Source organism: Metopolophium dirhodum, chromosome 1 (genome assembly GCF_019925205.1).
Source record: "Metopolophium dirhodum isolate CAU chromosome 1, ASM1992520v1, whole genome shotgun sequence".
NCBI classification, from domain to species: Eukaryota; Metazoa; Arthropoda; class Insecta; order Hemiptera; family Aphididae; genus Metopolophium; species Metopolophium dirhodum.
This window is the reverse complement of record NC_083560.1, coordinates 3,260,465-3,275,523: the sequence shown is the minus strand read 5'-3', so window position 1 is coordinate 3,275,523 and position 15,059 is coordinate 3,260,465. Positions and strand designations below refer to the sequence as shown.

The 15,059-nt window shown below is 33.7% G+C and overlaps 1 protein-coding gene across 1 annotated transcript; it reads right to left on the bottom strand.

Moving 5' to 3' along the window:
• Nucleotides 1-5,121: 5,121 nt before the first annotated feature.
• Nucleotides 5,122-11,178, bottom strand: LOC132936405 (uncharacterized). Its single transcript, XM_061003126.1, is given in 12 exon segments — nucleotides 5,122-5,237; nucleotides 5,321-5,369; nucleotides 5,371-5,481; nucleotides 5,621-5,871; nucleotides 5,955-6,179; nucleotides 6,266-6,409; nucleotides 6,502-6,585; nucleotides 6,660-6,773; nucleotides 6,845-6,928; nucleotides 7,012-7,170; nucleotides 7,230-7,429; nucleotides 11,056-11,178. Coding segments are annotated over 11 exon segments (1,518 nt in total). The 5' UTR covers nucleotides 7,411-7,429; nucleotides 11,056-11,178.
• Between the last annotated feature and the right edge of the window lie 3,881 nt (nucleotides 11,179-15,059).

Below are 15,059 nucleotides of genomic sequence, written 5' to 3'. Positions count from 1 at the left end.
CGAAAGCTGTGTACACTTATGAACTATAAACGACTTATAGCAAACTTTCCTGGCTTTCCGAATATGTAGACCTAATACGTCGCCACCTTCCAGAACACGGCCGGAAAAATTATAAACTGCATGTTTGCCTGTACTGCGGTTCTACAAAAATACGGTCCCCTGGCCGGGTCTTACGCATATTAATATGTCCCCGAAAGCCGTGTACTATTTTGAACTATGGACGACTTATGGAGAATTTTTCTGGCTTACGAATTTATATGTTTAATGCGTCACCACCTTCCGGAACACGGTCGGAAAAATTATAAACTGCGCGTTTGCCTGTGCAAGCAGCTCTACAAAAAAAACGGTCACCTGGGCTGATCTGACGCATATTACTATGCCACTGAAAGCCGTGTACACTTTTGAACTATGGTCGACTTATGGAGAATTTTCCTGGCTTTCCGAATATATAGGCTTAATGCATCGCCACCTTCCGGAACACGGTCGGTAAAAGTATAAACGATACGTTTCCTGCATTGCAGTTCTACAAAAAAAAAAGGTCCCCTGGCCTGGTTTGACGCAGATTACTATGTCACCGAAAGCCGTGTACACTTATGAACTATAAACGACTTATAGAACATTTTCCTGGCTTTCCGAATTTGTAGACCTAATACGTCGCTCCCTTCCAGAAAACGGTCGGAAAAATTATAAACGATACGTTTGCCTGTACTGCGGTTCTACAAAAAAAAGTTCCCATGGCCTGGTCTGACGTTATTACTATGTCACCGAAAGCCGTGTACTATTTTGAACTATGGACGACTTTTAGAACATTTTCCTGGCTTTCCGAATACATAGACCTAATACGTCGCCACCTTCCAGAACACGGTGGGAAAAATTATAAACTGCACGTTTGCCTGTACAAGCAGCTTCCATAACACGGTCGAAAAAATTATTAACGATACTTTTGCCTGTACTGCGGTTCTACAAAAAAAACGGTCCCCTGGCCTAGTCTGACGCATATTAATATGTCACCGAAAGCCGTGTACTATTTTGAAATATGGACAACTTATGGAGAATTTTCCTGGCTTTCCTAATATATATGCTTATCGCGTCGCCACCTTCCGGAACACGGTCGGAAAAATTATAAACTGCACGTTTGCCGGTACAAGCAGCTCTACAAAAAAAAAGGTCCCCTGGCCTGCTCTGACGAATATTACTATGTCACCGAAAGCTGTGTACACTTATGAACTATAAACGACTTATAGCAAACTTTCCTGGCTTTCCGAATATGTAGACCTAATACGTCGCCACCTTCCAGAACACGGTCGGAAAAATTATAAACTGCATGTTTGCCTGTACTGCGGTTCTACAAAAATACGGTCCCCTGGCCGGGTCTTACGCATATTAATTTGTCCCCGAAAGCCGTGTACACTTTTGAACTATGGTCGACTTATGGAGAATTTTCCTGGCTTTCCGAATATATAGGCTTAATGCATCGCCACCTTCCGGAACACGGTCGGGAAAATTATAAACGATACGTTTCCTGTATTGCAGTTCTACAAAAAAAAAAGGTCCCCTGGCCTGGTCTGACGCAGATTACTATGTCACCGAAAGCCGTGTACACTTATGAACTATAAACGACTTATAGAGAACTTGCCTGGTTTTCCGAATGTATAGGCTTAATGCGTCGCCACCTTCCGGCTCCAACCGGTAAAAATTATCGACGATACGTTTGCCTGTACAAGCAGCTCTACAAAAAAAAAGGTCCCCTGGCCTGCTCTGACGAATATTACTATGTCACCGAAAGCTGTGTACACTTATGAACTATAAACGGCTTATAGAACATTTTCCTGGCTTTCCGAATATATAGACCTAATACGTCGCCACCTTCCAGAACACGGTCGGAAAAATTATAAACTGCACGTTTGCCTGTACTGCGGTTCTACAAAAATACGGTCCCCTGGCCGGGTCTAACGCATATTAATATGTCCCCGAAAGCCGTGTACTATTTTGAACTATGAACGACTTATGGAGAATTTTTCTGGCTTTCGAATTTATATGTTTAATGCGTCGCCACCTTCCGGAACACGTTCGGAAAAATTATAAACAGCGATATTGCCTGTACAAGCAGCTCTACAAAAAAAACGGTCACCTGGGCTGATCTGACGCATATAACTATATTCCCGAAGCCTTGTACAATTTTGTACTATGGATGACTTATAGAGAACTTGCCTTGTTTTCCGAATATATAGGCTTAATGCGTCGCCACCTTCCGGAACACGGTCGGAAAAATTATAAACGGCGCGTTTGCCTGTACAAGCAGATCTACAAAATAACGATCCCCTGGCCTGGTCTGACGCATATTACTATGTAACCGAAAGCTGTGTACACTTTTGAACTATAAACGACTTATAGAACATTTTCCTGGCTTTCCGAATATATAGACCTAGTACTTCGCCACCTTCCAGAACACGGTGGGAAAAATTATAAACGATACGTTTGCCTGTACTGCGATTCTACAAAAATACGGTCCCCTGGCCGGGTCTAACGCATATTAATATGTCCCCGAAAGCCGTGTACTATTTTGAACTATGGACGACTTATGGAGAATTTTTCTGGCTTTCGAATATATATGTTTAATTTGTCGCCACCTTCCGGAACACGTTCGGAAAAATTATAAACTGCACGTTTGCCTGTACAAGCAGCTCTACAAAAAAACGGTCACCTGGGCTGATCTGACGCATATAACTATGTCCCCGAAGCCTTGTACACTTTTGAACTATGGTCGACCAATAGAGAACTTGCCTGGTTTTCCGAATGTATAGGCTTAATGCGTCGCCACCTTCCGGCTCCAATCGGCCAAAATTATGGACGATACGTTTGCCTGTTCCACAGCTCTACAAAAATACGGTCCCCTGGCCGGGTCTAACGCATATTACTATGTCACCGAAAGCCGTGTACACTTATGAACTATAAACGACTTATAGCAAACTTTCCTGGCTTTCCGAATATATAGACCTAATACGTCGCCACCTTCCGGCTCCAATCGGCAAAAATTATGGATGATACGTTTGCCTGTCCCGCGGCTCTACAAAAAAAAAAGGTCCCCTGGCCTGGTCTGACGCATATTACTATGTCACTGAAAGCCGTGTACATTTTTGAACTATGGACGACTTACGGAGAATTTTTCTGGCTTTCGAATATATTGACCTAATACGTCGCCACCTTTCGGCTCCAATCGGCAAAAATTATGGACGATACTTTTGCCTGTCCCGCGGCTCTACAAAAATACGGTCACCTGGGCTGATCTGACGCATATAACTATGTCCCCGAAGCCTTGTACACTTTTGAACTATGGACGACTTATAGAGAACTTGCCTGGTTCTCCGAATATATAGGCTTAATAAGTCGACACCTTCCGGAACACGGTCGGACAAATTATAAACTGCACGTATGCCTGTACAAGCAGTTCTACAAAAAAAACGGTCACCTGGGCTGATCTGACGCATATAACTATGTCCCCGAAGCCTTGTACACTTTTGAACTATGGACGACTTATAGAGAACTTGCCTGGTTTTCCGAATGTATAGGCTTAATGCGTCGCCACCTTCCGGCTCCAATCGGGCATAAATTATGGACGATACGTTTGCCTGTTCCACGGCCCTACAAAAATACGGTCCCCTGGCCGGGTCTAACGCATATTAATATGTCACTGAAAGCCGTGTACACTTATGCACTATAAACGACTTATAGCAAATTTTCCTGGCTTTCCGTATATATACACCTTATACGTCGCCACTTTCCGGAAAACGGTCGGAACATTTATAAACGATACGTTTGCCTGTACCGCGGCTCTACAAAAAAAAGTTCCCATGGCCTGGTCTGACGCATATTAATATGTCCCGGAAAGCCGTGTACTATTTTGAACTATGGACGACTTATGGAGAATTTTTCTGGCTTTCTAATATATATGTTTAATGCGTCGCCAATTTCCGGAACACGTTCAGAAAAATTTTAAACAGCGCCTTTGCCTGTACAAGCGGCTCTACAAATAAAAGGTCTACTGGGCTGATCTGACGCATATAACTATGTACCCGAAGCCTTGTACACTTTTGAACTATGGACGACTTATAGAGAACTTGCCTGGTTTTCCGAATGTATTGGCTTAATGCGTCGCCACCTTGCTCCAATCGGCAAAAATTATCGACGATACGTTTGCCTGTCCCGCGGCTCTACAAAAATACGGTCACCTGGGCTGATCTGACGCATATAACTATGTCCCCGAAGCCTTGTACACTTTTGAATTATGGACGACTTATAGAGAACTTGCCTGGTTCTCCGAATATATCCCAGATAGCAAAATCATAATATAATAATGTTATTATGACATTTTATTTGTAACGAGTAATATTATTTAATCAATATTAATTCATTATAAATTGAGTTTAAAAAGTGTAATAATAATATTATAGTAATATTTTTTGGCCACAATACCATCATTATTATAATATTTGTAGAAGAATATTATAAAAACAATTTAAGATTTATATAATTATAATATTTCAAAATAATAATTTTTCAATCGTTTTATGTTCTCATTTGAACATTATAATAATAATGTGAGAAGGTTTTTATAATATTATTTTTACGTTTTTTAAACACAATATCAGCAGCTAAAAAGTTTGAATATATTATAATTCTTATTTTTTGCTTACAAAATGATACCTATGTACTTTGACTTACACATTTAATGAATTTTGTAAAAAGTTTTTCCATAAGCCAACATACCTTAGGCTGTTGAAATAACAGTTAGAAAAAAAGCATCTATTCTTAGTCTGCTGTACATTTCAGTTTAACATAAAGCTATTATATATACCATTCAAGACTGTATGGATATTTAAATTAAAATGCAGTCAGTAAACAAAAAAATAAAATATTTCTAATTTTTATTTAAAATAAGGAAAATATAATGAATAGCTTGTAAAATAATATTTATAGGCATATATAATATTATTATAGTATCATAAAATAAAAATAACAAACTTTTGTAATATTACAATACAAATATGAACTTAATAAACAGGTATTTTATATCTTTAAAATGTTTGTTTTAATAGAATAATTGAAATTTAAAATTTTTGGTTAATCTATATTTTTAGAAGATTTTCTAAAACCAGCACCATCTATGTATTTTTTAATTGGGTCTTCAATAGTTGCGTTAGTTGAACTTTGGAAGTTTTTCATTTTTCTAATCGTTTCTGTAACAAAATATGTGGACTATTAACTATATAGTAGTTGAATTAGAAAAATATAACGTAATATATTATAAGAAAACACTCACCAAAAACTATTGCACATGATCTTAATGAACAGAAAATTTTCTTTTTTTTTTTGCCCAACATAACTATATTCTTTTAAGACATCATCGTTGAAAAGTGCTTTTAGTAAGCCTCTTACCGTAGAATTAAGTTCTTTTTTTTGAAGACGTTTGAGCTCATTTACCTATACAAATGTGTTAGATAATTTTCATTAAATATATCCTAAGTGTTATAAGTTATAACTGGTTAATTAAAGAATAATTCATGTAAATTAAAGGTACAATAAATTATATTGTTAAATAAAATGTAATATTTTCACTTACAACACATAATTTATAAGACTTTTCCAAAAGTTTTTCTTCAAATATAAATAATTGCTCTTCGTCCATTATGGGAATCATTAAATAAAAATCTTCTGCTTCTGTTGATATATTTTGGTGAGTGGAGCCTTTGGTTTCATTTACTTGATTTATTGCATCTGTTAGAGCCTGTTCCATTTCCATCTGCTTCTGTTGAATGGACTGTACATCATACCTAATCTTTAATACCACATTTAAGATCCTGTTCAAAATATCTGTAATGGGAAAATAATATGTTTAAACAAATCAAAAGATTTATTAATTCCTATAAGTATCAATACAACTAATAAAATCTTACCAGAATGTTGGTCAGATGAATTGGTGCCTCTTGGTGTGATGGCTAAATTACTCTGCGGTGAAACTTCATTCATCCTTTTGTGATCTTTAATAATATAATTATTGAATTTTGTAGATGAATATGGCTTAGGCATCATGTTTTTGATTTCTAAATCATCATTACAATTGTGTTTAGTTGATGTGGATGGTCTATGGCTAAGATTTGATAACTGTTTGGTATTATAATCTAGGGAAAACAATGAATATTTTGTAATAATATATACTCAGTCATAAGTCATGACCATTAAATAGTTAAACAAGTAACGTATTTACCTGATAACACTATTTCTTCATGAACATCAGGAATTAATGATTGATAGTTGTCTTGTGATATGACCTTAAATGGAGAAGATGATGTATATACGATGGATGATATTTCATGATTACTTTCTGGAGTTGTTGATGAAGACTTATTCTCTGATAATATATATATATTTAACATGGTAATATAATATAATAAAATATAATTTTTAACTAAATTCAAGTATGAAATATAAATAATAAAATACCTTGAATTGATGTACTTATTGGTTTAAAAAGAGTTCTTTTTACTTTTGAAGGAGAGCAATCTGACATCTGATGATTAGTATGACCTTAAAAAGACATAATTAGAGATGAATAAATAAAATCTTTAAATGTGGGCGTCAATAATTATAATATAATATACGTTCATTTGAAAATCTAGAACCAAGCATATTTTGTTTGGATTTTAATGATTGTGTCTTACAATTCTCTATTGTACTGATCTCTTTATAGTTATGTTCTAAATTTTGGTTAAAATCTGCAAATTAATTAAAAAATTAAAACTTAATAGTTATAAACAATTTATTAAAACAAAAAAGGTAAACATACCATAACTTGTAACTGTTTTCTGCTTTTTGGGTGAAGTCTCAAATGTTATTGACCTATCAAAATCCTCCCTAGAAACTAAATCATCTAAAAAAAGACAATTAACCAGTTATTAAAATAAATATAATAATACTTACTTAAGTACTTGTATAAATTCAATAGGTATTTACCATTTTGTTTATTTTTATGTAATTGTAATTTTTCAATATACTGAGGAGGTTCTACATTTTTGATTGTAGTTTTTTTTTTCCTTTTTGTGTTTTCTATATTAGATAGGTCACTTGTCTCCTCTGCCAATTTAACCATTTCTCGAGCTTCATGTAATGTTCCTATTAAGTAAATAAGTAGTAATAAAATAAAATAATCTACTTATTTATAAAATATTTACCAATGCCTTTTTTCAAAATTCTTGATTTAAAATAATTAAAATCAAATTTATTTGGAATAGTCCTACGTTGTATATGTTTTTTTGTATCTTTTTTTGGCCAGGCACACATGTTATTTTTAATCCAGTGAGCAGGAACAGCTTCTACAGCATCTTCATCGTCAAAACTAACTATGATCCACATTTTATACTGGTTTATTGAACTAAAAGAAAATTTTAATTAATAAACAATTTTAATATGCATATGTACATGTGTTACATAAATAACTGAAAATTAATATAATAAAGTTTGTTCTAATCAGTATTTTTTTTTTTAAATTGATAAGAATGAAAGTTATTACATTGTTATAGTCAATAAAATAATCATCTTTCAGTTCTTTCTTTTACATGGTATACAAATGTTAATAGTACATACATATTATGTTTGTATATAATATAGCTTATTACCATTATTATTTCTAATTGGAGTAATTTAATTTTGGATGACCATTTTCCGCGTAATACACATTAATTAATTGCAGATGACTTCTAATGTTTATAATATATTGATAGTTAATATTTTTAAAACTTAATTACTATTGTTTGAACTTTTAAGTTCAAGTGATTAAACAAAAAAAATTAATTTAATAAAAATACATTTTTAAAGGTAAATTAATGATTTGAGAATCTATTTTATTGTATAAGGTTTATATTGTCCAATTTATTAAATTAAGTTTTACTTTAACGATTGGTATAAAGTTATACCAATGTCATTTGCAAAATATCATACATAATTATACAAGTTAACATATAATATAAATAAACTATTATAATACTGTGTGTAGTAAAGGAATAGGTAGCTATAAGGTTGCTGTTTCTCGGAAATATCATAACCTTGTTTTTAATATCACTTATGTGCCAGTAATCAAAATCATCCGATAATTGTTGTACTTCATATATATTTAGGAGCGATGACCGAATTGGTTGATTGTAAAAATCTTTTTTTTGAATAAATTTCTTTCCTATTAAAACAACTTCTCCAGTTTCTTTTAAATGAGCAATATTGACTAACTTGATAATATCATTATTATTGGTACAAAAATATGACTCTGCATCAATTTTACTTTTAATTTTGAAATTGTCTTTTACTAAAGTACTATATTGTGGATTAATTGTTATATTATCTACCAAAGGCCCTCTATTATGAGACCCTAAAATAATATAAGTTTTTGGTTTTGTTTTAGTAGGTTGGATAACTAAATTACTTCCTTCATGATATCTGTTTACAATTTGTTGTAATGGCTTGTCTGGCTTCCTCAGCATTGTCTTTAGAACCTTCATGTAGTTTTCAAATGGAAATGCACTGCATAAATCTAATGGTCCATATCTTCGATAATCGTCAACTAAATGGATTAAGCCATGAATATTACTGGATACCAAATGTCGTCCATAAATTTGTTCAAACGATTTTACAAAATATTCCAAAAGATCTCGTGCATATTGGACAAATTCACTAAGACCTGGTGTTAAAAGTATGGTCATAGCTACACTTAAAGCTTTAAAGTTTTTAAAACAGTGATCACTCAACACTTTATCCAATACTATTGGTCCAATATATAATAAAAAAGATCTAAACTCAGTTGCTTTCCAACGAGCTACTTCAATTAATGTTCTAGGTTTTCTTGAAAACTCGCATACAAAAGCTGGTTTTAAATTTACTATTAAATCTGATAATTGATTAATTTTGCATGATGGCAAACGAACACTTAAGGGGCCTTTCATCCATAACATTAGAAGTTTTTTGACTACACCCAAACAGACCAAGTGCATATAATCTAACGAAAAACCTTTAACAATATCAAATCTGGGTATTTCTACCAAACATGAATTATTAGAAAACACATGATGACTAATTTGAGCTCGTTGAACATAATCATGGTGTGTCCTTTCAGATGGTCGGTTACATGGTTCAGAATAAGGATAGCACAACCGGTTTTCAATATATTCCCCTTCAATTTTGCAACGTGTACACGAATAAAATCCATTATGTCCTTTAATTTTTAAAACAAATGATTTTGCTGGAACATCACAACAAACAACATCCAGCACAACTTTGTAAAACTTTCCATTGATGAAAATACCGTTTAAAATTAATTGTTCAGCTTCAATGACAAAGTCTTTTAGATAATCATTACTGTCATTAGGTTTTTGTGTTCCACAATAAACTCCAATAGGAAAAACATGATTGGAAGTTGAACGTATGTATGCCAATATAGGCCAAAATTGAGTGGAACTGCTTTTAGAAATAGGTAATCCATCAATACCTACTACTAATTTAATTTCTTCATTTGAAATACTATCAAGAAAATGGCGTATAATACCGTTTTCAATCCCAAAATGATAGTATGTACCCGGATTGACTTTTTTAATACTATTGCATTCGACAGACTTTGTTTTTAACAATGTTCTAGCGTCTTTGGGTAAACAAGAAAAACATTCATGTTTTTTTAAAATGGTTAAAATTCCATTGAGTGCAGTATGCGTTATCTTGTAATGTAAAGCCCACTGTGCTAATTCTGACTCAAATAAATAACTATTTATCTCTATGTCATCATTTGATACATTTGAATACTGTCGTTGTTCATCAAGTATCTCAGGCCTAATAGTATTTTGTTCAATATCTGAACTAAAAGTGTGTTGTCTTTTTTTTCCACATTCGACTTCATGATTATAACTGTTTGTTATTGGCATGTCTCTAACCAAACTACTACCTACTGGCTGAGATTCTAAATCTGATGATGATATATCTAAGTAAAAATAGTGAAAAATAAACAAAAATGAATCCAAAAATACCTACATATTATTATAATTATAATAAGATAACCTAAATTTTATACTTAAACAACTGTAGGGTTCTGGAGCACTATCTGGAATAAAAGCTTCTACCTCCTCTTTAATTTTTCTCCTTTTGGAACGAGCACTTAGATATTTATACATTTTTTTTATAAACCTATTTTATAACAATGTTTTTAATAATAGTTAATAATAAAATTCTAAGGTTTTAAATTGCAAATTTTTTTCAACTTATTATTACTTATAGGTAGGTATCTTATACTATCATTTAACATCAAAGAAATACAATAATAATATAGTTATTAGTTATTACAAATAGATAGGTACCTAATAGTTTAATTAAAAAACTACTACAAATTTTAAGTCCAGGAATTTAGATACAAAAGAGGCCTCACACAAAATTGTGAACTAAATATTTCTAACAAAAAAAGCTAATCATAACACAAAACGCTATGATGTACCTACCTATTATAGTAATTAGTCCTATTATTAATATTATAATCACTTAAGGTATAGGTATACAAAATATTTAAATAATGCCTACGTTTTGGGGGGTATTTGGTAGTGAAGGTGCTACAAAGTGAATGGTTAATACATTTTAATTAACTGTTGTCAATAAGTAATAAATATGTGTACCTAAAGGTATATAAACAGCTATTGCTGTGGAAGGTGTGCCATATCGACATAACGATGGTAACGATGGTTTTAATGTCGGGCAAGTCACACCAGTAAGATACTAAGCTGGATCAGTATCAGTGTAATTTGCCTCATAAATCATGAGCACAGTTACCTAATAGGTACATATATAGGTATATTATTATATTATACTTATATTAATTCCTATTATAGTTAATACATAATAATATACACAATATTGTTTATACATGTTATATAAACATTTTAATTTGTAAAATTACAATAACTCTTTGCACACTATGTATTATCTTTGCATGGTTAGGTATAGCATGCAAAACGAATATTTTATATTATAGCTTACCTTATAGATCTCGATCAAGTTGAAACACAACACAATTTAACAATATAACAATAACAATATAGGTACAGCACTATAGCTGAAAACAATTTGTACGGTTAAAACTTAAAGTTATTACAGTACGCGTGGACTAAAATAAGTAACAATATACGCGAGATATGCGACTACGATAGTCGGATAGTGCGATGGCAAACAGTATCAAGTGCGACAAGTCACAACACAGCGGCACAAAAAATATAAGCACACAATATTTATTGTAAGAATTATGAGCCCGTTACTGGGAATCCATTTATTTATAGAATAATAACAATAGGTACGTATTGCGAGTTGGAGAAACGAGCGAAGAACTCGCACGTACGCCAAGTGCCAACATCATAATATTATAAATTATAAATGCTGATTAGTGGTTACTGATTACAGACTTAAGTAATAAGTAATAAGTATACACTATAAGTTATAACTGCGTTTACGGTTAGAATCATAGACATATAAATAAGTGGACTGCGCTCAGAGAGAAGTCAGGGGTACGATATAGAGTAAAAGAGAAAAGAGAACGTGGGGGAAATATAGTATTAGTTTCATATTATGTTAATGATTACCCTCTTTATGTTCTTTCTCTCTTTAATCTCTTCGTTCTTTGTTCTTTCTTTCTCTATATGATTCCCGTGCATTGATGGCAGGGTGGAGTGGAATGCGCTGTCCATTAAACTATTATAGGTCTATGCCCCCAACAGTTTCTATCTCACTCACACAATTTACATTTCAGATTCGGATAGATGGGGGGGGGGGGGGTGAGGAAAGCGCAGTCCATTTATTAATACGCGTCTATGGTTAGAATATATACCGCTTTCGCGCCCAAAGACTGAGCTGCCGATAATCGCTTTGCGTTCTGTGATTGGCTGATAGACATCGGAAACCGTCGTTGATCAGAGAATCATAAAAACATCGCAGCTTTGGCGATTGTTAAACAATAACAAAATGTACAAACAAAAAAGGTAATAATTAGCAAAGGAATATTATTGTATGTAAATAAAATACATGTGTGATAATCGCAAGAGTAAACGTATACGCCACGAGTGGAATCAAACGATTAATAGTGTGATAACTGATAATACAACTCACTACCTACGTATACAGATGCAGTTCCGTGGCGGCCGACATTAACGCTCGCTGTAGTGTCCGTTTTATGGGCACGAACAAGATGAGTTTTGGTCGGCCAAGTGGTATATTCTTAAAGTGAACGGAGTATAGTAAACCTGTGGCGGCGGGATATATGATTATTTTAAGTAATTGCTTCATGTCTGAACTGGGTGGGTGTAAAAATATATATATATAATCGTAAGACCTCAACACAAATATCATGGCAAATATACTACATAATAATATGAACTACAAAAATACAAAAATATTTTTAAAAAAGAAGAGGTACTCCACCCTTTTGTATTCAAACACAGTTCCACAGTATAATATTATAATGTATACATTTTAATATACTACTATTTACTAATTACTATAATACCTACCTAGGAGTTAGGACTAGCATAATAATAATATACTTAACTCATTATCAATATTGTTGTTAGTTTGTAAATAATTTATTTAGATGATGATCATGGTAATATATTTTGAGTGTGCAAACTCCCTGTAATTTTAAAATACGGTAAATATTTTGTTTAAGTGGAGAATTCGTGGACAAAAAATGCGAAATCTCCCTGTAAAATGCTATACAGTAAATATTTTTGTGTGGGTGGCAAATAGGTGGACAACGAGTGTGAAATCTCCCCGTGATTTGTATTACGGTAAAATCTGCAGTGTGTTCGAGCGGGATATCTTCCCTTGAACGTAGTGAAATTACCGCGGTGAAAAAAAAACATACTGTGAAAATACAAAATATGTATACTAAACTGGGCAAGAGGTGCGAGGAAAATTAATGTACATATAGGTACCAATTATACTCTTTCGACTTTGTGTATAGCATTATTATATGGCTATCTATATATATATATATATATAATATTATAGAACCAGTGAATTACACATAATCATAATACTATTATAATTTCAATATTATAATATTTTAAAATAATATTAATAATACCGTATGTTGAAAACATTAAAATATTATTAATAACTAATTTTACTAAAAATATTATAATAATTTTATTATAATTTCTATAAAATAATATTTTTATTACCGTATAAAAAAAATATTAAAATAATATAATTATTAAATGACTGAAAAAATATTATGTTAATTGGATAATTATGTTATTATAATAATATTATTTTTATAACAATATTTGTGTACTGTAAAAATAATAATATTATATTATTATCATTACACAATTGCTATCTGGGATAGGCTTAATGCGTTGACACCTTCCGGAACACGGTCGGACAAATTATAAACTGCACGTATGCCTGTACAAGCAGCTCTACAAAAAAACGGTCACCTGGGCTGATCTGACGCATATAACTATGTACCCGAAGCCTTGTACACTTTTGAACTATGGACGACTTATAGAGAACTTGCCTGGTTTTCCGAATGTATAGGCTTAATGCGTCGCCACCTTCCGGCTCCAACCGGTAAAAATTATGGACGATACGTTTGCCTGTTCCACGGCTCTACAAAAATACGGTCCCCTGGCCGGGTCTAACGCATATTAATGTGTCCCAGAAAGCCGTGTACTATTTTGAACTATGGACGACGTATGGAGAATTTTTCTGGCTTTCGAATATATATGTTTAATGCGTCGCCACCTTCCGGAACACGTTCGGAAAAATTATAAACAGCGCCTTTGCCTGTACAAGCGGCTCAACAAAAAAAAGGTCCACTGAACCGGTCTGACGCATATAACTATGTCACCGAAAGCCGTGTACACTTATGAACTATAAACGACTTATAGCAAATTTTCCTGGCATTCCGTATATATACACCTTATACGTCGCCACTTTCCGGAAAACGGTCGGAACAATTATAAACGATACGTTTGCCTGTACCGCGGCTCTACAAAAAAAAGTTCCCATGGCCTGGTCTGACGCATATTAATATGTCCCGGAAAGCCGTGTACTATTTTGAACTATGGACGACTTATGGAGAATTTTTCTGGCTTTCTAATATATATGTTTAATGCGTCGCCAATTTCCGGAACACGTTCAGAAAAATTTTAAACAGCGCCTTTGCCTGTACAAGCGGTTCTACAAAAAAAAGGTCCACTTGGCTGATCTGACGCATATAACTATGTACCCGAAGCCTTGTACACTTTTGAACTATGGACGACTTATAGAGAACTTGCCTGGATTTCCGAATGTATAGGCTTAATGCGTCGCCACCTTCCGGCTCCAATCGGCAAAAATTATCGACGATACGTTTGCCTGTACAAGCAGCTCTACAAAAAAAAAGGTCCCCTGGCCTGGTCTGACGCATATTACTATGTCACCGAAAGCCGTGTACACTTTTGAACTATAAACGACGTATAGAACAATTTCCTGGCTTTCCGAATATATAGACCTAATACATCGCCACCTTCCAAAACACGATCGGAAAAATTATTAACGATACGTTTGCCTGTACTGCGGTTCTACAAAAAAAAGTTCCTATGGCCTGGTCTGACGTTATAACTATGTCACCGAAAGACGTGTCTTATTTTGAACTATGGACGACTTATGGAGAATTTTCCTGGCTTTCCTAATATATATGCTTAATGCGTCGCCACCTTCCGGAACACGGTCGGAAAAATTATAAACTGCACGTATGCCTGTACAATCAGATCAACAAAATAACGATCCCCTGGGCTCGTCTGACGCATATTACTATGTCCCCGAAAGCCGTGTACACTTTTGAACTTTGGACGACTTATAGAGAACTTGCCTTGTTTTCCAAATATAAAGGCTTAAAGCGTCGCCACCTTCCGGAACACGGTCGGAAAAATTATAAACAGCGCGTTTGCCTGTACAAGCGGCTCTACAAAAAAACGGTCCACTGGCCTGGTCTGACGCATATTACT